Source organism: Tachypleus tridentatus, chromosome 1 (assembly GCF_004210375.1).
Source record: "Tachypleus tridentatus isolate NWPU-2018 chromosome 1, ASM421037v1, whole genome shotgun sequence".
Taxonomy (NCBI): Eukaryota; Metazoa; Arthropoda; class Merostomata; order Xiphosura; family Limulidae; genus Tachypleus; species Tachypleus tridentatus.
In genome coordinates, this window is record NC_134825.1 from 169459268 (window position 1) to 169483256 (window position 23989).

Here is a 23989-nt window from a genome sequence, read left to right on the forward strand (position 1 = left end):
AATCATAAACAATATATTGTTTCTTTTGGAATTTCGCACAAAGCTACTCGAGGGCTATCTGCGCTAGCCGTCCCTAATTTTTCAGTAAAGACTAGAGGTAAGGCAGCTAGTCATCACCACCCACCGCCAACTCTTGGGCTACTCTTTTACGAACGAATAGTGGAATTCACTATTACGCCCCCAAGGCTAGGAGGGTGGAGCATATTTGGCGCGACGCGGATGCGAACCCGCGACCCTCAGACTACGAGTCGAATGTTTTAACCCACCTGGCCATGTCATGCTCTACAGAACGTTAAAGCTGATTTTCTTTAACAATATAAAATGAAACATATGAAAACGAATATTTCTTTCGCATTAACCACATCTGTCTTCCTGATTGCAAATCTCCGAAATCTTAAAACTCTAGATTCCCTTTTACATACCCGTCGTGGGCAGAACAAAGACAATCAATTTTGTTACTTTGTGCTTCATAGCGAACAATCAAATGAACAACATCTGCATACGTGCAACATTCCATCTCGAAACACATAGGTTTTTATCTGAATTCACTGTCATAATTTGCAATTATTTCTTAAGCCTACGCCACTGCTGGAAGGTTCAATAAAATTAGAGAAACAAGAGTAAATACCACTTATGTTATTATCTAACATAAATTATATAAAGAGAAACGAGAGAACGTCCATTATATCGGTTTTTGTTCGTTTATATTTTTATATACAGCTGATTCTTTCATTTTACGATCTAAGAAACTGATGCCTCTACTGAATACTTTACACGTAACTGGGCAATCCGTCTTTCGTATATCACAATTCTCGTTGTCATTTATTGCACGTCTGCTTTGTCTATATCCTGCAAATATTCAATGATAAGTTTTTCCAAGGGTCTCCCAGATTCTACATTGCAGATAACATTATATTCTACGTATTCTAAAGAGTATATATACTTTGTTAAAGACTTTCCTGTCGTATTTGACGAGTTAACGAAACCCAAGTCTCTAACTCTGACGTTTCACACTTCCTTTATATTCCCGTTTATCTCCTTAGAAAAACGGTCAGCCGACTAAAGTAGATTATTTTATGTCTAGTTTAGCATTTACAAATTCTTTGTTTTTAGGTATCACAAAAAATAACTCTTCAACGTTTACGTGATTTTCTCAATACATTTAGATTCAATCATTTGTGATTCGTAAACAAATGGGGATATTGATCTGTTATTAGCGAAATGAAACTAATAATAAAATACGTTTCTGTAAATGTAACTTGAATTTAATGAAAAATTACACACAAACAAACATCAACTGTCCTGCATTCACGACAATCCACGTAATTTTTACGTCATTTAACACGTTCCGGATTAGCCATCTATAAACTTGAAGAGAAGTAAATGTGTAAAAACCATTAAACGACACTTTTATTAATGATATCGGCATTAAATGGACGACGGTTTATTTCTCTCAGTCAGTAGAACAGTAACAGTAGAGACTCACGTGAGTAATCTTTTTTAATCTAAATTTCGTCCATTACATTACTGGCAAGAGGAATAGTTCATTATAGCACTGGTCTTGCTATATGTATTATCAGTTGATATACGAATTTAAAATGGACTTCTTCACGAGCTTTCAAAGTATATTCGTATATTTTCACTTGTGTATTTCTTTTTACCACTTCGGATCTTTTACCAGCTGGCGGTAAAGATCAGTTTAGTAGAATTAAATGATTGTGTTGTGTAAACGTTTCTTGAAAATTACGTTAAGTTTTAAAATCCTTTTGCTGCTTAACATATTTCTCCTCTCAAATTTGGCTCTATTCAATTTAATGGCGTTTACAGGAATGAAAAACACACCAAAATAAAATGAAAAATATCTTTTCCTACTTATTAACTGTATAAATATCGTGTTCACGAGATTCTTCGTAACCTATACTGCAAAACGTTTGAAAAATCCTACTTAAAATGCTTGTAGGAAACACGAGAAACATACAAAGCGAAAGCAATTACAATCCTAGGTAAGTCTGGTCGGTATCTTTCATGCTTTTCTATAATGGGTTTCACCATTTGTAATTTTAAAAACCGGATTTGACTTTATTGTCCTAAATCTTTTCCTAAAGTATTATTGCTTGGAGAAGAAAAATAAAACATACCAAAATTTGGATATTGAAGACATACGTAAAACAACTGTAGGTTCCACCGAGATTTGCACTCGGATCGCTGGATGCAAAGTCCAGAGTGCTAACCATTCCACCATGGAACCTATTAATTGTCTATTCTAATGCAAAACAATTGTACTATATAAAGCAGAGAAAATTAATCTACATCTTGTGGATTACGAAACAGTCAATTTATTGTTATTCAATAATTATGAACAATATATTGTTTCTTTTGGAATTTCGCACAAAGCTACTCCAGGGCTATCTGTGCTAGCCGTCCCTAATTTTGCAGTAAAAGACTAGAAGGAAGGCAGCTAGTCATCACCACCCACCGCCAACTCTTGAGCTACTCTTTTACGAACGAATAGTGGAATTCACTATTACGCCCCCAAGGCTAGGAGGGTGGAGCATATTTGGCGCGACGCGGATGCGAACCCGCGACCCTCAGACTACGAGTCGAATGTTTTAACCCACCTGGCCATGTCATGCTCTACAGAACGTTAAAGCTGATTTTTTTTTAACAATATAAAATGAAACATATGAAAAACGAATATTTCTTTCGCATTAACCACATCTGCTTCCTGATTGCAAATCTCCGAAATCTTAAAACTCTAGATTCCGTTTTACATACTCCTCGTGGGCAGAACAAAGACAATCAATTTTGTTGCTTTGTGCTTCATAGCGAACAATCAAATGAACAACATCTGCATACGTGCAACATTCCATCTCGAAACACATAGGTTGTTATCTGAATTCACTGTCATAATTTGCAATTATTTCTTAAGCCTACGCCACTGCTGGAAGGTTCAATAAAATTAGAGAAACAAGAGTAAATACCACTTATGTTATTATCTAACATAAATTATATAAAGAGAAACGAGAGAACGTCCATTATATCGGTTTTTGTTCGTTTATATTTTTATATACAGCTGATTCTTTCATTTTACGATCTAAGAAACTGATGCCTCTACTGAATACTTTACACGTAACTGGGCAATCCGTCTTTCGTATATCACAATTCCCGTTGTCATTTATTGCACGTCTGCTTTGTCTATATCCTGCAAATATTCAATGATAAGTTTTTCCAAGGGTCTCCCAGATTCTACATTGCAGATAACATTATATTCTACGTATTCTAAAGAGTATATATACTTTGTTAAAGACTTTCCTGTCGTATTTGACGAGTTAACGAAACCCAAGTCTCTAACTCTGACGTTTCACACTTCCTTTATATTCCCGTTTATCTCCTTAGAAAAACGGTCAGCCGACTAAAGTAGATTATTTTATGTCTAGTTTAGCATTTACAAATTCTTTGTTTTTAGGTATCACAAAAAATAACTCTTCAACGTTTACGTGATTTTCTCAATACATTTAGATTCAATCATTTGTGTTTCGTAAACAAACGGGGATATTGATCTGTTATTAGCGAAATGAAACCAATAATAAAATACGTTTCTGTAAATGTAACTTGAATTTAATGAAAAATTACACACAAACAAACTTCAACTGTCCTGCATTCACGACAATCCACGTAATTTTTACGTCATTTAACACGTTCCGGATTAGCCATCTATAAACTTGAAGAGAAGTGAATGTCTAAAAACCATTAAACGACACTTTTATTAATGATATCGGCATCAAATGGGCGATGATTTATTTCTCTGTGTCAGTTCCACAGTTACAGCACAGACTCACGTAAGTAATCTTTTTTAATCTATAATTTTCCATTACATTACTGGCAAGAAGAATAGTTCATTATAGCCCTGTTCTTGCTATTGTATTGTCAGTTCATATACGAATTGAAAATGGACTTCTTCACCAGCGTTCTAAATATATATGCGTATATTTTCACTTGTGTATTTCTTTTTACCACTTCTGATCTTTTACCAGCTGGCGGTAAAGATGAGTTTAGTAAAATTAAATCATTGTGTTGTGTAAACGTGTCTTGACAATTACGTTAAGTGTTAAACACCTTTTGCTGCTTAACATATTTCTCCTCTCAAATTTGGCTCTATTCAATTTAATGACGTTTAAAGAAATGAAAAACACACCAAAATAAAATGAAAAATATCTTTTCGTACTTATGAACTGTATAAATATCGTGTTCACGAGATTCTTCAAAACATATACTGGAAAACGTTTGAAAACCCCAACTTAAAATGCTTGTAGGAAACACGAGAAACATACAAAGCGAAAACAATTACAATCCAAGGTAAGACTGGTAGGTATCTTTCATGCTTTTCTATAATGGGCTTTCACCAGTTGTACTTTTAAATACCGGATTTGAGTTTATTCTCCTAAATCTCTTCCTTATGTATTACTGCTTGGAGAAGAAAAATAAAACATACCAAAATTTGGATATTGAAGACATGCGTAAAACCAATGTAGGTTCCACCGAGATTTGAACTCGGATCGCTGGATTCAAAGTCCAGAGTGCTAACCATTACACCATGGAACCCATTTGTTGTCCATTCTAATAGACAACAATTGTACGCAGAGAAAATTAATCTTACATCTTGTGGATCACGAAACAGTCTATCCATTTTTATTCAATAATTGTGAACAATATATTTTTATTAATTATATACGTATTGGTGAGAGATCATTGCAATAATTAACCCCTTTTGGATTTATCGAAAATTTACCTTTAATATATTCAAATCAGTAAAATACAGTTCATGTTATCTTCAAACATCCAGCATTTCTTCATGCTTCGCGAAAAGCTCTCGAAGGCTATCTGTGCTAACCGTCCCTAATTTAGCAGTGTGAGACTAGAGAGCAGTCAGCTAGTTATCACCTCCAATCCCCAGCTCTTGGCCTACTTTTTTACCAACCAATAATGGGATTAACCGTAACATTAGAACGCCCCCAACTGTTTGGTGGGGCGAGCATGTTTGGTGCGACCGGGATTAGAACTCGCATCCCTCAGACTACGAGTCGAATGTTTTAAACTACCTAGTGATGCCAGGACTTCTGGAAAGAGATTCGTTTGCAACTTCAATAGTTTGTATTAATGGTTCATCCAGTTTACGAATTGACTGTAAAGCTTCTATTGCCGTTTAACACAATCATAACGTAAATGTTGTTTGTAGTTAAACACAAAGGAATGTTTGTGCTCTGCCCACAAAGGGTATCGAAACGGAATTTTTAACATCACAAGTCCGCAATATGTCCAGGGTTGCTGATGAAGGGTAGAATACATCAGAACGACGCTTAGTAATTAGAGGTAAATTAAACTTAAATTAACTTGCATTTATCTTTAAAGTGTATAAGAAATCACCATCGGCTTATGTATTTACACTATTAAAAGGAAGGTTACAAAAATAAGGCACACTGATGTAATATAACCAATCAAATTGTTGAATATCTAGCATCTGAATAAAGTATCCAATGGCACATCATAGTCAATTATATTCCTAATGCAATCAGATCTGTGAGAGCAATATGTCGGTAAAAAACAACACGCTTTTAGTTTTTCGAATTACGAAAACGATGGTTAAAAGTATTGTAGAACACTGGTTTAGGGATAGTTTAAAAGACGATAATGGCCGTTTCACCTTGAGTTATTAAATTTCATTCTTTGTAAGTGATTTAAGTAAAATTATTCACCAAAAATTTACCAAAATCATACGAAAGATAAACAAGACCGACAAAACAAAAAATTAAAAAGCGTTATCATTCGTAGTAGCTTATCCTTCTATATTCAGCTTACGAAAAGTTTTACCACATATTCTGCTGGTGTTGTTTGTTTATTGTATTATAAGATTAGGTTTAACATTACTTGCGTCTTCCAACAAGTTTAAAACAAACTTACGACACAAACATTTATAATAAAGTTTTGTTTTACTTTCTGGAGAAATGCGACGAAACGCTAAATCAAAACTAGAAAACTTAAATCATTAACGATAGTAGTTCTGTGTTGTAAAAACTGAAAACAAAACTATTAATACTTCTTTCTTCTGTCTTGTAAGAAAGTTTTTTTCTATCATCCTAGCATTCCGGAACTGTCGTTGAATGCACGACGTCACTTCCGTTACTCCAGAGATTGATAAACATCTGTGATGTCCACATCACAAGTGGACCAACAAGAGAAACAATGGCGTAAGAGATGGCATTGACGAAGAGACCGGTCAATATCTCGAGGAAACAATGAATGTGTAAGAAATGAAAATAATTAACTGACCGCGGATGATCTTGCAGGAGGCAAAGTCTGGTCCGAAAACAATGGTGGATGACCCACTGTTGATTTTAGGGGTGATAAGTTAACTGAAGGTGATTTTGCTGTCAAAACTGAAGCCAACAGTTGTGTTTTAGTAGACGAAGAAAGGGTTAACTGTGATTTTTGGGAAGACGCTGACGAAAGAGACGAAGGTATTTTAGAATTTGATGACAAAGTAACCAATACTGGTCCCGAGTAAGCCAACGATGAAGTTGGTCTAGAGGAAACTGAGAAAGTGATGACCTGGGGTCTTTGTGATGACGACGAAACAGATGATGGTATTTTTGAAGTAGAAGATGGAAGAGAAAACAAAGACCTCGAACTTGATGATGTCAGAGGTACCTTGACAGATACTTCCGAGGCAGAATAACTGATACTAGTTGAGAGTTCATCAGACACTGCTGTGTCTCGTCGTGACACTTCCGTCCTGTTTTCGTCTTCAGGCGTTTGTAGCACGTCAGACGAAGAAGATAAATCAAAATCAGTACTACTCGAGACATCGCAATTGGGGCACTGGTCACTGTCCATACCTTTTATGTAGCACTTGTTGCAATGCTAAGAGAGAAAACAGCTTTAAAAGGTAACACGTATGATGTAATTCGATCGCATAATAAAGCAACGGTTTGATACAATAAACGTCAAGCTCGTAACTGCAACCACCTTCAGGATATATAAACAGTAAGAGAAAGAAAGTGGTTAACTTACGTCATTCGACGCACCACAGAATAACTAATTTACATCACAGAATGTGCTACCACCGAAACTATTAACAGAACTACATTACTATTACAAGACGTTTATAACTTTATTTTTGAATTTCGCACAAAGCTACTCGAGGTCTATCTGCGCTAGCCGTTCCTAATTTAGCAGTGTAAGAGGAAAGGCAGCTAGTCATCACCACCCACCGCCAACTATTGGGCTACTCTTACCAACGAATAGTGGGATTGACCCTCACCTTATAACGCCCCCACGGCTGAAGGGGCGAGCATGTTTGGTGCAATCCAGATATATATGTAATTTATGTATTTTTTAAAATGTATTTAGAACTAGTCTGTGCAACTCAACGCCTTACATATGTATTTTCTGTAATGTTTACAAACATTAAATATAACAAAGCTCCCTGGCACGTTTACGGACGTAAAACACTAAAAATACCGGATTCGATTCCCTGCAGTGGACAGAGCGCACATAGCCTACTGTGTAGTTTTGCGATCATAACAACAACAAACAATATTATTTATGATTTACCAAAGCATCTTTTAGAATTTTCACACTAGCTACACACAACTTTCCCAAAGTTTCAAGCTGATAGAGTAGGAGGAAGGCAGCTAGTCAACAACACCCGCCGTAAACTCTTAGGCTACTCCTATTTAACCAAACAATGGTATTCAACCATCACTCTTATAACGCATCCAGGGCTCCAACATGCTTAAACATAACGTACGTTGGTTTAGATGTGTTAAAAGACATCTCTTCATTCACCTCTATTAATTTACTATATTTCCAGATGGTTATTTTTGGATCAATTAGTTTTGTTAAACTACCACCAGTCACTTAGAAAATAACAGCGAAATGCCATCTCAGTATAAAATCTGTTTTCACACCTGATTTTTTTTTCATTTATTACAGTTGTCACTAGTTCTTTCTCTCTCTTACTGATGTGACTTGTAATCAATTATTAATATTCACGTAAAATAAATTTAAAAGGTACAATTCGATTTAGATTTCACAGCTAGATTATTCGATATAGTACAATTAAGACCGATAGATTATTCTAGGTTTACGGTGATTTTTTAGTTTCAATATTTATTGATACGACTGTTTCTTTAATAGCCTTGTAAAAAAAATAAAACTTCGAATAACATACTTTATAATCAAATTTCTACCTTGGCGTGTTTCTCTTATAACAAAGCCACATCGGGCTATTCTTCTGAGCCCACCAAGGGAATCGAACCCTGATTTAAGGGTTGTAGACTTACCGCAGTATTAGTGGAAGGCTCTTTCCCTTGGCACACACACGGATATGCTTATGATGCTAGCATTCGTAGTTTTGAGTGTGTAACAAGTCTGTCTCTCAGTGGTTCAGAACTTAAAACTTACAATGTTATAATTTGGGGATTCAATTCCTGCAGATGGGAACAACACAGAATGTCACTCATGTTTGCAGCTTTGTGCTCAAACAAAACTATATATGAAGTTATAAAGAAAAACTGATAACCTAAAGTATGTTGATCTAAGGTGTTAGGTAAGCTTTCGTGTCTCATCCACAAGCACAAAACTCTCTTCTTTAAGAAACCAACATACTGTACGATAGTAAAGACAACAAAATTATGACATACCATACAATGTTTCTCGTCCATTACACAACATTTCATGCACGTGTTGCAGTGGTTACGTGGGTTTACAGACTCTTCACACACATAGCCTCGACACCAAGAGAACTGTAACTTCTTCCGACAGTTCCCATTTGGGCAGTCCCTTAACCCAGGGACAACGTCCAATAAGGTGGCTATGTATCCACAGCAAGGCAGGACAACCGTTCCTAGCAGGTAACGCCTCAAATTTGTGACCTGAGGGAAAAAAGAAACAAATTAACAAAACAGCGAACACAAATCTCACGTCACAAACCAAAATAAATAGGACTTGTAAAAAAACCTTGAATATAACAATTTCTACACTCAATAAAAAAAACAAAACTGTTGATACCACATTAGGTTCATTGCAATGATTGACTCTTAAGTTCTACACACACACACACACACACACACACACACACACACTTCATCTAAATTGATGCTATCATCATACAAACTATGCAGTCTTACAAGAAAATTCAAATTTAATCTTGACTTTTAAATATCCAGTGTTTACCAAAAGTTGTCTTAATATTCATGACTTTATAGTTATTTAAACAACCCACGAATCTAGGGTTCGTCCTCTCTGTGGTGGATGATAGTTTGGTCAGTTTGTTTTCTCAATAGCCCCCCCATGTTGGTCTTGACCAGCAGTTAGAATGATATGGATGTTAACAAACTTTATTTAATTTCCAGTCAGTCTGTCTTCTCGATAGCCGCCTGTTGGTCGACCAGTGGTTAGAAGGATATGAATGTTACTTTATCTAATTATGATCATATTACACACACATGTATAGTTATGTTAAATGTTGGTTACCATCATATTAGCATTTCAATCAGTTGACATAACACCCAACCATGAGAAGGCTTGATGTTTAATCAGTAAATAAAAAGTGCATTATCAAATGATAGTGCCATATTAGGGTGCACTACATAAACTTCTAGTCACTAAAAACATTTATCACTTGTAAATCGTGAGTAGTCCATTTCTTTTGGTCATTTAAAACTTTTATTAACCAAATACCATAAAATTTCCACATTTTCAGAACTACTTACTGGTTTCTACATATTCTTTTAAAAACCATAATAAAAAATGAAAGTATGCAACAAGGGGGCAGTTTGAATAATTGCGTACCTTGTAGACGTTGTAAAGAAGACAAGGGTCACTAATGACCTTTTCCAGATCAATCTCCATAGATTCCAGGACATTGAGTGGATTATCACAATCTCCACACATGCAAGAAAGCATCGAACACTTTCTGATCATTTTGGCACAGGAACAACGACCCGTTCGACAACTTATACGACAGGAACACGTGGTTGGAGAATACAATGACTTGACATCTGGAGGAGCTTGGAGCATTTCCAATAGAGTTTTGTTCCTACTGTCTTCCAGAGGTTCTAAATAAATAATACTACATAAATATTTGAAGTATAACAGTAAACAAAACATTAAGTTACTGCTTAAATAAATTTATTAAAAAGTCAACAATCTATTCGATGAAAAATATTCAAAACAAGAATTTCTTCAGAAAATAACGTTTCTGATCTATGTTCCTGTAACATTTACTCTAAAACAGCAAATATTGCTACATGACTGTTATCTAAATTCCAGTGCTGAATGTGTCCCTAAATAGCTCAAGAAGTAACCATGAGGAATTGTTACAACTCGGATTCAATCCCTGCAACATAAAGACAGCACTAAAACATTAATTTTTCAAAACAGTTTGTAATAAGGGATAAAACTAGTATAAGATGGTATAACATACCTACAACTGGATTAATGTATTTTGTTCAATGCATCAAGCGCAACATTAAATCAATAAGTACTGTCATAATACTGGTTGGAAGAAATAAAACAAAATTATCAAATTTCACAAGGTTATTCATGTCAGTAAATTTACTCAGTCCACGTCATGTGAAGCATTATCTGTAATGTCTATCTTGTGTAGAAGTGCATGAATGCGAATCTAGAAAACACAACAGATGCCACGAGTGCATCAACCATGCATTAACAGTACCATACTGAAGTGGATCGATTATAATTTGCATAATTCTTATCCATATGAAATAGTCTTCGCTGGGTCCATATCTTGACTACATGTTCCAGTGTCAGAGTACCATTAACTTTTCTAATCCACATACCATAAAAATCATCTCGGGAAACATTGCCAGAAGTACAAGAATCAGCATCTCTAAGTGGGTAAATGTTCAAAGTAAAGAAGCAAAGGTCATCTTCAGGCAGTTTGGAAAGTCTAAAACGACGTCATGAACTTCAGTCTGTCTTCACCACAATGCCTTTTTGTGACTTAGTCTTTGGGACTCTGTGAAGCAGTCTGTTGAAGTTTTGACAGTTCGATATCAGAGTTCTGCACGAGATTAGATCAAAGATTTTAATGTAATAACCAAAGAAAGAAATCTGTATGTCAGTGAGGAACATTCACAGTAGTTGCCACTGCTTGGTGTGACCATCGACTATTGCAAACACCAATGCACTTCAGTAACAGACTTTTATAACTTAGATTCTTCAACTGCGCATTGCCTGCATTTTTGAAAAATATAAAACTGACATTCAAAACCACAGCCTGAAACAGCAATATCATGTAGTTGCATCCAACACTGAATCTTTAACATTCTGATGAAATACTGCAGCAGCAATATGTGGTCAAATACATCAAAAGGGTTTGACCTCCCAAGTCCAAACTGTAATTAAAACTCAAACTGGTCAAGAGATGACAGAGCTATGGGCTAAAAGTTAATAAATTTCAGAAACTCAGAGCCATCTACGAGGATAAAAGGAACAACAAAGAAACAAGCTACAAAGTAAAACTGATACCGAGTACCTTGGTGAAAGAAGGATCTAAAAATGTCCAAATAATTTTATCTTTCTTGCTTTTCTTTTATAACTTAGTTGTTTCATTCTTTCCTGTCTGATTAGACAGATGAAAACACTCACTTTTAGCACACCGTCGTTTTGCTATGGGTTCTGTATCTGGTTCAGGCAGAGGGAGCTCTCCCAAGAAGGAACGTCCCTCTAGCGGCAGTTCTGTAAGATATTTGAATCGAGTGTCGAAGTGCCACAGATACATCTTCATTTTTGCAGCTTGGTAATGACGTAGTGTTATCTGGAATAAAGTTAAACTTCATACAAATGAACATCAACCAACTTTATAACCTGCTTAACTCTACGAAATACACTGTTTATATGGCATATTTTCTCTAAATCCATCGTATGCTTGTTACTGTACGTATATAACTCGTTCAAGTTGACGACAATCAAATCCTAATGTTAGTTATTTTTAAATGCACATCACTAAAGGTTAATATTACTAACCATATAACTGATACATCACTCAAAATCTCGTTTTCTTAAACCACAAAGTTGAAAATTGTGAAAAACTTAGAAAAAATGTAGAAACTAGAGAATAATATAAGTAGAATAACTTCACCAACCTTATGCAGTGGACACGATTTAATTTCTCCATCTGTAACGTCTACCAGTTTGGAGGTATCGTATAGGTTAGCCGACGCAATAATTCCGACCCTCTGGTGGCGAACTCCAAGAAACATGGCCGGCTCTCGATCGACCAAGAGCTTAACTACATCACCTTCACACCTCATGGCCGTCACTGTCATAAATGGCACGACGATGCACGTCATTTTCTTAGTTCTTAAGTGTCCTGGTGATTCGAACTCGTACACGAACTTCCTAAAAAAGTCCAACATCACGAATAAGAAGATGATTGGCTAAAATCAACACTAACTGTATAGTAGTCTGCGATCGTAAACTGCACAATAACGTTATATATAATTTTTATGAAATACAAAATCATACACTGCCGTTAAGAGTACAAAAATATTTATATTGACGTCACGTATACCACATAAACAGATATAGCATCACCTGCAACATGTACGGTTACTTCCAACAATGTAGAAAAAATAATGGTCATTTTGCTAGACACAGTGTCTCCCCCAAACTGTTTGTTGTGAATTTCCCACAAAGCTACTCGAGGGCTATCTGTGCTAGCCATCCCTAATTTAGCAGTGTAAGACTAGAAAGAAGGCAGCTAGTCATCACCACCCACCGCCAACTGTTGGGCTACTCTTTTACAAACGAATAGTGGGATTCACCGTCACATTATAATGCCACCACGGTTTGGTGCGACGGGGATGCGAACCCGCGACCCTCAGACTACGAGTCGCACGCCTTAACACGTTTGACCATGCCGGGCCCAACCCAAACTGTGTCGTAGCATGTTTGCAATCACCAAGTAATTTATATTTAATAATGTAAATTTATTATGTTTCAAATTTTTAAATTTTGTTTCTTCGATACACACAGCATAACAGTAATGTGTGCCTATCCTAGTCATGAGGGTGCCACCAAGCTTGTCACATGGCCTAATGGCTGAAAACGTTCTGGAAGCACGGGTCCGGAAAACAGGGTTTATGGCGTCCTGTAGAGCATGCATTATAATAATGATACGTCAATACTAAAGGCTTAAGCTAACTTCACCGTACAGAACATAAAACACAACAATACTAGTTTTTAGCTAATGTTATAACATATTTTAACACCACAATACCGTGTTTCTCCGATAATAAGACCTACCCATAAAATAAGACCTAGTGTGATTTTTGGGGATAGTTTTAATATAAGCCCTACCCTTAAAATAAGCCCTAGTTAAGAGTGGCAGGAAGAGGAAAGAAATAAAAAAATAATTTATTAATTAGTTTAATAGTTAGTTAATTAGTTTGTTTAAGTATTAATCAGTTAGTTTAATAATAGTTTATTTTAAATGGTTAGTAAAATACTTTTACTTTGTAACTTCATTTTTTAATATATCAAAATAAGACATCCCCCGAAAATAAGCCCTAGTGTCATATTTGGAGTGAAAATTAATATAAACCCTGTCTTGTTTTTGGAGAAACACGGTAGTCTCCAAACAACTGAGTGATTCTCAATTATATAAACTTTATCATGGAATGGTTTGATTCAAAATATTTCTCTACCGTTTATATTTATTCTAGCGGATTTCGAAAACTGGAATTAACAAAACGTACCTTTACTGAAAATCACCTTTAGTTTGTTGTAATTCTTTCCTTCCGGTTTATGGACCTGAAAGTAAAACAAGACACAAGCTATTGAAGTTCTCAACAGTGAATGTTCTTACCAGCTTCAATCATTTTTGTGTGTGTGTGTGTGTGTGTATCACTAGAATTAAACTGTAGACACATGCTATTCCCGTTGTACGTGTGGTTCATGTTGTCATCCAATAGAAACTAACGCATCATTGTAAATATAACACACTCAGACACATAGATGGCGTAAACAAAAATTTTATTTGTGGCAAGTTGGCAAAACTTGCACCTAAATCAGGCCCGACTACAACATAAAATTATAACACTGCTGTAATAACACTAATAAAACATTACACTAATGATGGCGAACCTGTGGCACGCGAAAAAAGTTTGCTAGCACGCAGCATGCAGTGCCACCTTTTAATTTTTCAAACTCTAACCCATAATAAATAAATTATACATATATAACGATTATCATTATTGCCACATGCAGCAATGAATGATTGTTTTCCAACCAAAAGCAGTGAGAAATGTTCACAGAAGACGTCTCACCCTCTCTTGGCGCTAGCTTTGCTGTTGCGGAAACATGCGACGTCAACACGTTTTGAATTCCTCGCAGGTCCAATGCACACAACAGTACTTGAGTGAAAATAGAAGTAAACCATTGGTATTGGCTTCACTCTGCTTATATTTTTCTTCTGTTGTTTGCAAATGAATAATGGATATTTAGTGATAATAAGAGTAAATATAAATTTATTTTTTTGCAGTAATAAATAATAATGTTAAAATTATGTTATTTGGCGTAGCATGTGCATATTATTGATCAGATAGTTATAATTTATTTTTATATCAATGACATAACTTTCACCTGTTATGTTACGGTAAGTTAAGTTATTGTATTTAAGTAATTGTCGAGATATTTTAAATTGTATTTACCCTTTTCAGCTTGTCAGAATGCCAGCTCAACAAGCAAAGAAACAAAAATGTTCAGCTGGAAGGTTTTTCGTTTTGATTTGAATTAAGCACAAGGCTACTGTTTGGGCTCTCTGTGCTTTGCCGACCTCGGGTATCGAAACCAGGATTTTAGCGGTATGAGTCCGCAGACATACCGCTGTGGCACTGGGGGGACTTAAATGGAAGGAGCAGCAGTTTTTCAGGAATCGTGGACTGAAACATTTGATCAAAAAGGGTGATGAAACACTATACATCTTATATTATGAAACAGTGGTAGGAGGACTTCCTCTGTAAAGCGGTATTATGAAACTGTTCATTAAAAGCTTTGTGATAAGAGTGAGCAAAAACCAAAAGTATATTTCTCAAGAAGTCAGCAACAACAACATGGAGTCAAATGTTTTCAAGAAATTTGTTTCAGGTAGTTTAAACTTGGTTGTTGCTAGTTTTAAGATTTTAAAGATTACTGCTCAACATGGAAAACTACTTATTGATGGTGAGTATGTTAAATAATCATGGATAGAATGTACTCCTTTCCTTTTTAACAGTTTTCCAGAAAAAGGAAAAATCATTCAGCAAGTTAAGGAATTACCAATAAGTAGAAACACAGTAAAGGATAGAATATTACAGATGGAAACATAGAATTACCAGTGAGTAGAAACACAGTAAAAGATAGAATATTACAGATGGAAACAAACATAGCAGAATTACCAGTGAGTAGAAACACAGTAAAGGATAGAATATTACAGATGAAAACAAACATAGCAGAGTTACAAGTGAGTAGAAACACAGTAAAGGATAGAATATTACAGATGGAAACAAAGAATTACCAGTAAGTAGAAACACACAGTAAAGGATAGAATATTACAGATGGAAACAAACATAAAAAGAATTAACAGTGAGTAGAAACACAGTAAAGGATAGAATATTACAGATGGAAACAAACATAGCAGAGTTACAAGTGAGTAGAAACACGGTAAAGGATACAATATTACAGATGGAAACGTAGAATTACCAGTGAGTAGAAACACAGTAAAGGATAGAATATTACAGATGGAAACATAGAATTACCAGTGAGTAGAAACACAGTAAAGGATAGAATATTACAGATGGAAACATAGAATTACCAGTGAGTAGAAACACAGTAAAGGATAGAATATTACAGATGGAAACAAACATAGCAGAATTACCAGTGAGTAGAAACACAGTAAACGATAGAATATTACAGATGAAAACAAACATAGCAGAGTTACAAGTGAGTAGAAACACAGTAAAGGATAGAATATTACAGATGGAAACATAGAATTACCAGTGAGTAGAAACACAGTAAAGGATAGAATATTACAGATGGAAACAAACATAGCAGAATTAACAGTGAGTAGAAACACAGTAAAGGATAGAATATTACAGATGGAAACAAACATAGCAAAATTACCAGTAAGTAGAAACACAGTAAAGGGTAGAATATTACAGATGGAATTAAACATAAAAGAATTAACAGTAAGTAGAAACACAGTAAAGGATAGAATATTACAGATGGAAACAAACATAGCAGAATTACCAGTGAGTAGAAACACAGTAAAGGATAGAATATTACAGATGAAAACAAACATAGCAGAGTTACAAGTGAGTAGAAACACAGTAAAGGATAGAATATTACAGATGGAAACAAACATAGCAGAATTACCAGCAAGTAGAAACACAGTAAAGGATAGAATATTACAGATGGAATTAAACATAAAAGAATTAACAGTAAGTAGAAACACAGTAAAGGATAGAATATTACACATGGAAACAAACACAGAATTACCAGTGAGAATAAACACAGTGAAGGATAGAATATTACAGATGGAAACATAGAATTACCAGTGAGTAGAAACACAGTAAAGGATAGAATATTACAGATGGAAACATAGAATTACCAGTGAGTAGAAACACAGTAAAGGATAGAATGTTACAGATGGAAACAAACATAGCAAAATTAGCAGCAAGTAGAAACACAGTAAAGGATTGAATATTGCAGATGGAAACATAGAATTACCAGTGAGTAGAAACACAGTAAAGGATAGAATGTTACAGATGGAAACAAACATAGCAAAATTACCAGTAAGTAGAAACACAGTAAAGGATAGAATATTACAGATGGAAACAAACATAGCAAAATTACCAGTAAGTAGAAACACAGTAAAGGATAGAATATTACAGATAGAAACAAACATAGCAAAATTACCAGTGAGTAGAAACACAGTAAAGGATAGAATATTACAGATGGAAACAAACATAGCAAAATTACCAGTAGAGTAGAAACACAGTAAAAGGATAGAATATTACAGATGGAAACAAACATAGCAAAATTACCAGTGAGTAGAAACACAGTAAAGGATAGAATATTACAGATGGAAACAAACAGAAGTAAAATTACCAGTGAGTAGAAACACAGTAAAGGATAGAATATTACAGATGAAACAAACACAGAATTATCAGTGAGTAGAAACACAGTAAAGGATAGAATATTACAGATGAAACAAACACAGAATTACCAGTGAGAATAAACACAGTAAAGGATAGAATATTAAAGATGGAAACAAACACAGAATTACCAGTGAGTAGAAATCTGTATAAATACAGTGCACTGATGGATCAGCAGGTTTTCGTCAAAGTGACACTGCACAGTTATGTAAGAGTACAATTTAATTTATGGATAATACCTAAAACATGAACTCTTACATACAAATGTAAGTTGAGACTGGCCCAATAGACTCATAGAAATTAAAGTACCAACAAACTCGCATTTCAGTTTTTATTACTGATCAGGATCTAAGTGATGAGTAACGGATAGAAATACTTTATACACAAGCATTATCAAAATGCCATTGGTTTCGCTAAATAGTAGATAGGGACAGTGGGAATATCGTTAACCCAATCACGCACGTTACTAATTAGATAACAAGGCAAGATATTACTTTGATGCTAAACAAGAAATCAGACAACAAATACGAATTGTCATATTTAAAGTTCATTGCATTGCCAGTGCTGTATTGTGATCGACTTAAGTTGCAAAAGAGCAGCTCACAGCAAATAGCAATTGATATCTTCTTCATACTGATGAAGACTATTGTCCCGTTCGATCTAATTCTTTGCTCTCATCTGGAAAATCCAAAATGGAATAATGGAACATTCTTATTACCATCAATACAAAATGAATTGATTGTTATCATTAGTATACAACTAACATAAAGTTGGTTTTAACTGAAATAAAGGAAGCACCTTTTGGTCCATACTCAGAGATGAAGCTTTGTCATTCAAAACAGAGTTAACAGCCCCTGTGCATCCTTGTTGATGAGAGAAAGACAAGGATATTTTGTTAGTTCTGTGAGACAGCTCAGACTCACTGAAGAGTGTGTAAGGCATGGGATTTTACACATTAAACATTTAAAAGTGCCCTGGTCATAACTATAACAGCACTTCGAATATGTCAAGTGTAATTAACGATGTTCAAACATAGGCAAGAACAGTGTACAAACTAGTAGCTTATGTTCACTGCCCGAACCATAAGCTCAATATTATCAATGCATTGCCATGCAAAAAAAAAAAAAAATCAATTTTACCATTTCTTCAAGTGATCAAAGCAAGCCGAACTATTAGAAAGTATTACACCTGCAGAGGGCCAACCATGAAGCCAGTTACTGATGTGTGTAGAGTTCATTGGTGTAGGACCTAAATGTTACAGTTTACAGTCTACACAATGACGGCTACCACAAGAACTACACGCAAACGAAGTTGTATTTAAAAACAAAAGTGGAAGCACGTGGACTTTCAGCTTCTATGGCATCACCTGACTTTGCAGCTACCTCCCTTACTGTGTACAATCTGTCTCATATTGGAGGAATCACTGTTGGACTGCAGGAATCTTCTACTGGCATCATGTATGCCTAAGACCTGCAAAGTCGATGCTTGAAATCAGTAGTGTTTTTCAGATATCAATATATATATATATATGTATGTACACACTGATATAGATATACTAAGGGTGTGTGTGTGTGTGTGAATTTATTTACACAAATAAAGCTAATAGTTTTTAATGTTGACATGAATAGAGGGAATGAAAGTAATGAAAACTATACTGTTACTTAACGCGATCACATATCCTTGTCCATGCTAAAATGTCTATGCTATTCAAGTTGATTAAATAAAAGCCACTTATACTGGAAGACACGAGAACTTTGATGAGATTTTCAACCACGTGTATGAGCCTGCCATTCGTATGGCGGAGTGTCAATGTTAAGCCTAGTCATCCGAGAATCTAGTGTGGACGACAACGACACAAAACGAACTGTTTTGTCATCTATCAAATATCACTACCGCGTTAATTTTGCACTAACTTCCGAGGACTACATCACTACCAATTTTGAGGAAAGATGCTCAGGTCTATCAAACAAATTGATACCTTTAAACAAATAGTATCCTATTAAATTAATTATTCATCAGAAGATGTAATATTGTTAGACTTAAGTTATATAAACTTGTAATACTTTTGTGTATAAATTATAAATACAAATATAATCCTTTGGCACCAATACTCACACTGCAGTTGTCTCTCGATCTGTAAGGATAGAATAAATGATGTATTCTATAACACTGAACTTCATATATCATTGTTGCACAAACTCCATAAATGCATTTCATTATTAATTTCTTTGAAAGATTAGCCCACACATGTATCAGTATTTTGGGTCTGGTTCCCTCTGTTTTAGAGACAGAAATAACTAACATTTCATCAGTGGTCACCGCCTCCAAAGTTCACTGAGCAGGAGCTGGTCAGGTGAAGATGGAAGCGGGTGTTTCCTTCTTGCAGTAACAGCAAAGAACCTCGTGATGCAGCATGGCCCTCAAACACTGCAAGAAGACCACTTTCCACAACATGTATGCACTAATGAAGATTGCATACACCGTTCCTGTCACGTTGGGTGAGGGATCCATCAACACTCTGAGCAGACTACACACTCAACCTTAATCCATTCTTGCAAACATTCAAATCCACTATGACAAGGAGGTGGATTCAGATACAACTTTGGACTTTTGAGAGAACGCATTCTCCGACTTAAGCACGAAAATCTGTTGATGCTGTTAAGTGTAAATATTTAAGTATTCCATATTACAATAAGTAATATAAGTCTGCACACTAATGCATGTATCTATTGACTAGCATTTGTAAAACAGAATTAGTTCAATACTTAAGCCTTATGACTTATTTATAAATTTTTTTTCTGTGGATTTGATCTCCATATTTCATAATTTTAGTTTTCTGTTAGCAGGATCATATTCACAATATTCTGGAGGATGTATTTTCAGCATCACATTTAAATTCGTTTGCAGCTAATTTAAAGTACAAGTAAATTATGGTTTTATATTCATAAACATTAGTGAAAAGTGAAAACCAAATGAAGTTAATCCTCAGTATCTTAATGTAAACCATAATTTACTTTTACTTTAAATTAGCTCCAGAGGAATTTAAATATTATGCTAAAAATACATGCTCAGAATATTGTGGATATGATTCTCATGGTTGAAGGGTCCAACTCCAACACACCATTGTGGCCTTGAATTTCTGTAGACAGGTGGTCTTGGGGAGGCCCTCCCAAGATCAAACAGCTAGACCATTTGGGCGAGAGTCAACTGAACGCAAGCACAGAATGTCCTCACAGCAGGTGTAATTATATTAAGCAACGTGGAAAGTTCTGAATATTGTTAAAAATTTCCCACAAACCAACTTTCACTAAATTGGTCCACCTGTTAAACAAATATTAAAATATCTTCAAAATTAACTACTCATGTAACAAATGTTTCATAATAATATTTAAAATCTAAAATATACAAGTTCAAAAGAATAAAACGCACTGTATAATTATATTAACATAATAAAAACAAAAATTATTTTAGAAACTAATTAATATTCCAATTAAAAAATAATGACATTGTACAGAATTATAAATGAAAGATATGAACCAGTTGTAAAAAAAGATAAGTGGCAAAATTTAAATTTTAGTCTTGTGTCTTAATTTCGTAATTTTATTATTATTATTATTATTTGTATTTATTATTTTCTATTTAAAAGAATTACTGTATTTAGTGTCCCCAGCATTGCCAAACTATTGTAAAAAAATGGAATATAAAATATATTCTAATTTACATCGATAAAAGTCCTAATGAGCCAACTCGCATCCTAGAGCTTTCGAGAACCTCTGTGAATTAAATGATTGTGTTGCGTAAACGTCTCTCGTAAATTACGTTAAGTGTTAAAAACCTTTTGCTGCTTAACATATTTTTCCTTTCCAATTTGACTCTATTCACTTTAATGGCGTTTACAGAAATGAAAAACACACCAAAATAAAATGAAAAATATCTTTTTGTACTTATGAACTGTATAAATATCGTGTTCACGAGATTCTTCGTAACATATACTGTAAAACGTTTGAAAAAATCCTACTTAACATGCTTGTAGGAAACACGAGAAACATACAAAGCGAAAGCAATTACAATCCTAGGTAAGTCTGGTCGTTATCTTTCATGATTTTCTATAATAGGTTTTCACCATTTGTAATTTTAAATACCGGATTTGAGTTTATTCTCCTAAATCTCTTGCTAAAGTATTATTGCTAGGAGAAGAAAAATGAAACATACCAAAATTTGGATATTGAAGACATACGTAAAATCACTGTAGGTTCCACCGAGATTTGAACTCGGATCGCTGGATTCAAAGTCCAAAGTGCTAACCATTCCACCATGGAACCCGTTAATTGTCTGTTCTAATACACAACAATTGTACTATATAACGCAGAGAAAATTAATCTTGCATCTTGTGGATCACGAAACAGTCAATCTATTGTTATTCAATAATTATGAACAATATATTGTTTCTTTTGGAATTTCGCACAAAGTTACTCGAGGGCGTTCTGTGCTAGCCGTCCATAATTTTGCAGTAAAAGACTAGAAGGAAGGAAGCTAGTCATCACCACCCACCGCCAACTCTTCAGCTACTCTTTTACAAACGAATAGTGGAGTTCACTACTACGCCCCCAAGGCTAGGAGGGTGGAGCATATTTGGCGCGACGCGGATGCGAACCCGAGACCCTCAGACTACGAGTCGAAAGTTTTAACCCACCTGGCCATCTCATGATCTACAGAACGCTAGAGCTGATTTTATTTAACAATATAAAATGAAACATATGAAAAACGAATATTTCTTTCGCATTAACCACATCTGCCTCCGGATTGCAAATCTCCGAAATCTTAAAACTCTAGATTCCGTTTTACATACCCGTCGTGGGCAATTTTGTTGCTTTGTGCTTCGTAGCGAACAATCAAATGAACAACATCTGCATACGTGCAACATTCCATCTCGAAACACATAGGTTGTTTTCTGAATTCACTGTCATAATTTGCAATTATTTCTTAAGCCTACGCCACTGCTGGAAGGTTCAATAAAATTAGAGAAACAAGAGTAAATACCACTTATGTTATTATCTAACATAAATTATATAAAGAGAAACGAGAGAACGTCCATTATATCGGTTTTTGTTGGTTTATATTTTTATATACAACTGATTCTTTCATTTTACGATCTAAGAAACTGATGCCTCTACTGAGTACTTTACACGTAACTTGGCAATCCGTCTTTCGTATATCACAATTCCCGTTCTCATTTATTGCACGTCTACTTTGTCTATATCCTGCAAATATTCAATGATAAGTTTTTCCAAGGGTCTCCCAGATTCTACATTGCAGATAACATTATATTCTACGTATTCTAAAGAGTATATGATATACTTTGTTAAATACTTTCCTCTCGTATTTGACGAGTTAACAAAACCCAAGTCTCTAACTCTGACATTTCACACTTCCTTTTTATTCCCGTTTATCTCCTTAGAAGAACGGTCAGCCGACTAAAGCAGATTATTTTATGTCTAATTTACCATTTACGAATTCTTTGTTTTTAGGTATCACAAAAAATAACTCTGCAACGTTTACGTGATTTTCTCAATACATTTAGATTCAATCATTTGTGATTCGTAAACAAATGGGGATATTGATCTGTTATTAGCGAAATGAAACTAATAATAAAATACGTTTCTGTAAATGTAACTTGAATTTAATGAAAAATTACACACAAACAAACTTCAACTGTCCTGCATTCACGACAATCCACGTAATTTTTACGTCATTTAACACGTTCCGGATTAGCCATCTATAAACTTGAAGAGAAGTAAATGTGTAAAAACCATTAAACGACACTTTTATTAATGATATCGGCATTAAATGGACGACGGTTTATTTCTCTCAGTCAGTTCCACAGTAACAGTAGAGACTCACGTGAGTAATCTTTTTTAATCTAAATTCGTCCATTACATTACTGGCAAGAGGAATAGTTCATTATAGCACTGGTCTTGCTATATGTATTATCAGTTGATATACGAATTTAAAATGGACTTCTTCACGAGCTTTCTAAAGATATATATTCGTATATTTTCACTTGTGTATTTCTTTTTACCACTTCGGATCTTTTACCAGCTGGCGGTAAAGATCAGTTTAGTAGAATTAAATGATTGTGTTGTGTAAACGTTTCTTGAAAATTACGTTAAGTTTTAAAATCCTTTTGCTGCTTAACATATTTCTCCTCTCAAATTTGGCTCTATTCAATTTAATGGCGTTTACAGGAATGAAAAACACACCAAAATAAAATGAAAAATATCTTTTCCTACTTATTAACTGTATAAATATCGTGTTCACGAGATTCTTCGTAACATATACTGTAAAACGTTTGAAAAATCCTACTTAAAATGATTGTAGGAAACACGAGAAACATACAAAGCGAAAGCAATTACAATCCTAGGTTAGACTGGTCGGTATCTTTCATGCTTTTCTATAATGGGTTTTCACCATTTGTAATTTTAAATACCGGATTTGAGTTAATTCTCCTAAATCTCTTCCTAAAGTATTATTGCTTGGAGAAGAAAAATAAAACATACCAAAATTTGGATATTGAAGACATACGTTAAATAACTGTAGGTTCCACCGAGATTTGAACTCGGATCGCTGGATTCAAAGTCCAGAGTGCTAACCATTACAGCATGGAACCATTTATTGTCCATTCTAATACACAACAATTGTACGCAGAGAAAATTAATCTTTCATCTTGTGGATTACGAAACAGTCTATCCATTGTTATTCAATAATTG

At 34.8% G+C, this 23989-nt stretch overlaps 1 protein-coding gene and 3 non-coding genes across 4 annotated transcripts in view; all 4 read right to left on the reverse strand.

The window, feature by feature from the left end:
* Window positions 1–4530: 4530 nt before the first annotated feature.
* On the reverse strand, window positions 4531–4602 carry TRNAQ-UUG (transfer RNA glutamine (anticodon UUG)). The gene has a single exon. It is a non-coding gene; the product is annotated as a tRNA-Gln (tRNA).
* Window positions 4603–6318: 1716 nt separating this feature from the next.
* LOC143233559 (uncharacterized) overlaps window positions 6319–23989 on the reverse strand; it is an 18916-nt gene continuing 1245 nt past the window's right edge. Inside the window, exons 2-6 of the mRNA XM_076469911.1 lie at window positions 12171–12426; window positions 11674–11842; window positions 9853–10118; window positions 8703–8933; window positions 6319–6918 (exon numbers count right to left, since the gene is read on the reverse strand). Of these exons, the coding sequence (XP_076326026.1) occupies window positions 6319–6918; window positions 8703–8933; window positions 9853–10118; window positions 11674–11842; window positions 12171–12426 (1522 nt within the window). The remainder of the gene's footprint in view (window positions 6919–8702; window positions 8934–9852; window positions 10119–11673; window positions 11843–12170; window positions 12427–23989) is intronic.
* On the reverse strand, window positions 21473–21544 carry TRNAQ-UUG (transfer RNA glutamine (anticodon UUG)). The gene has a single exon. It is a non-coding gene; the product is annotated as a tRNA-Gln (tRNA).
* Window positions 23818–23889, reverse strand: TRNAQ-UUG (transfer RNA glutamine (anticodon UUG)). Its single transcript has one exon. It is a non-coding gene; the product is annotated as a tRNA-Gln (tRNA).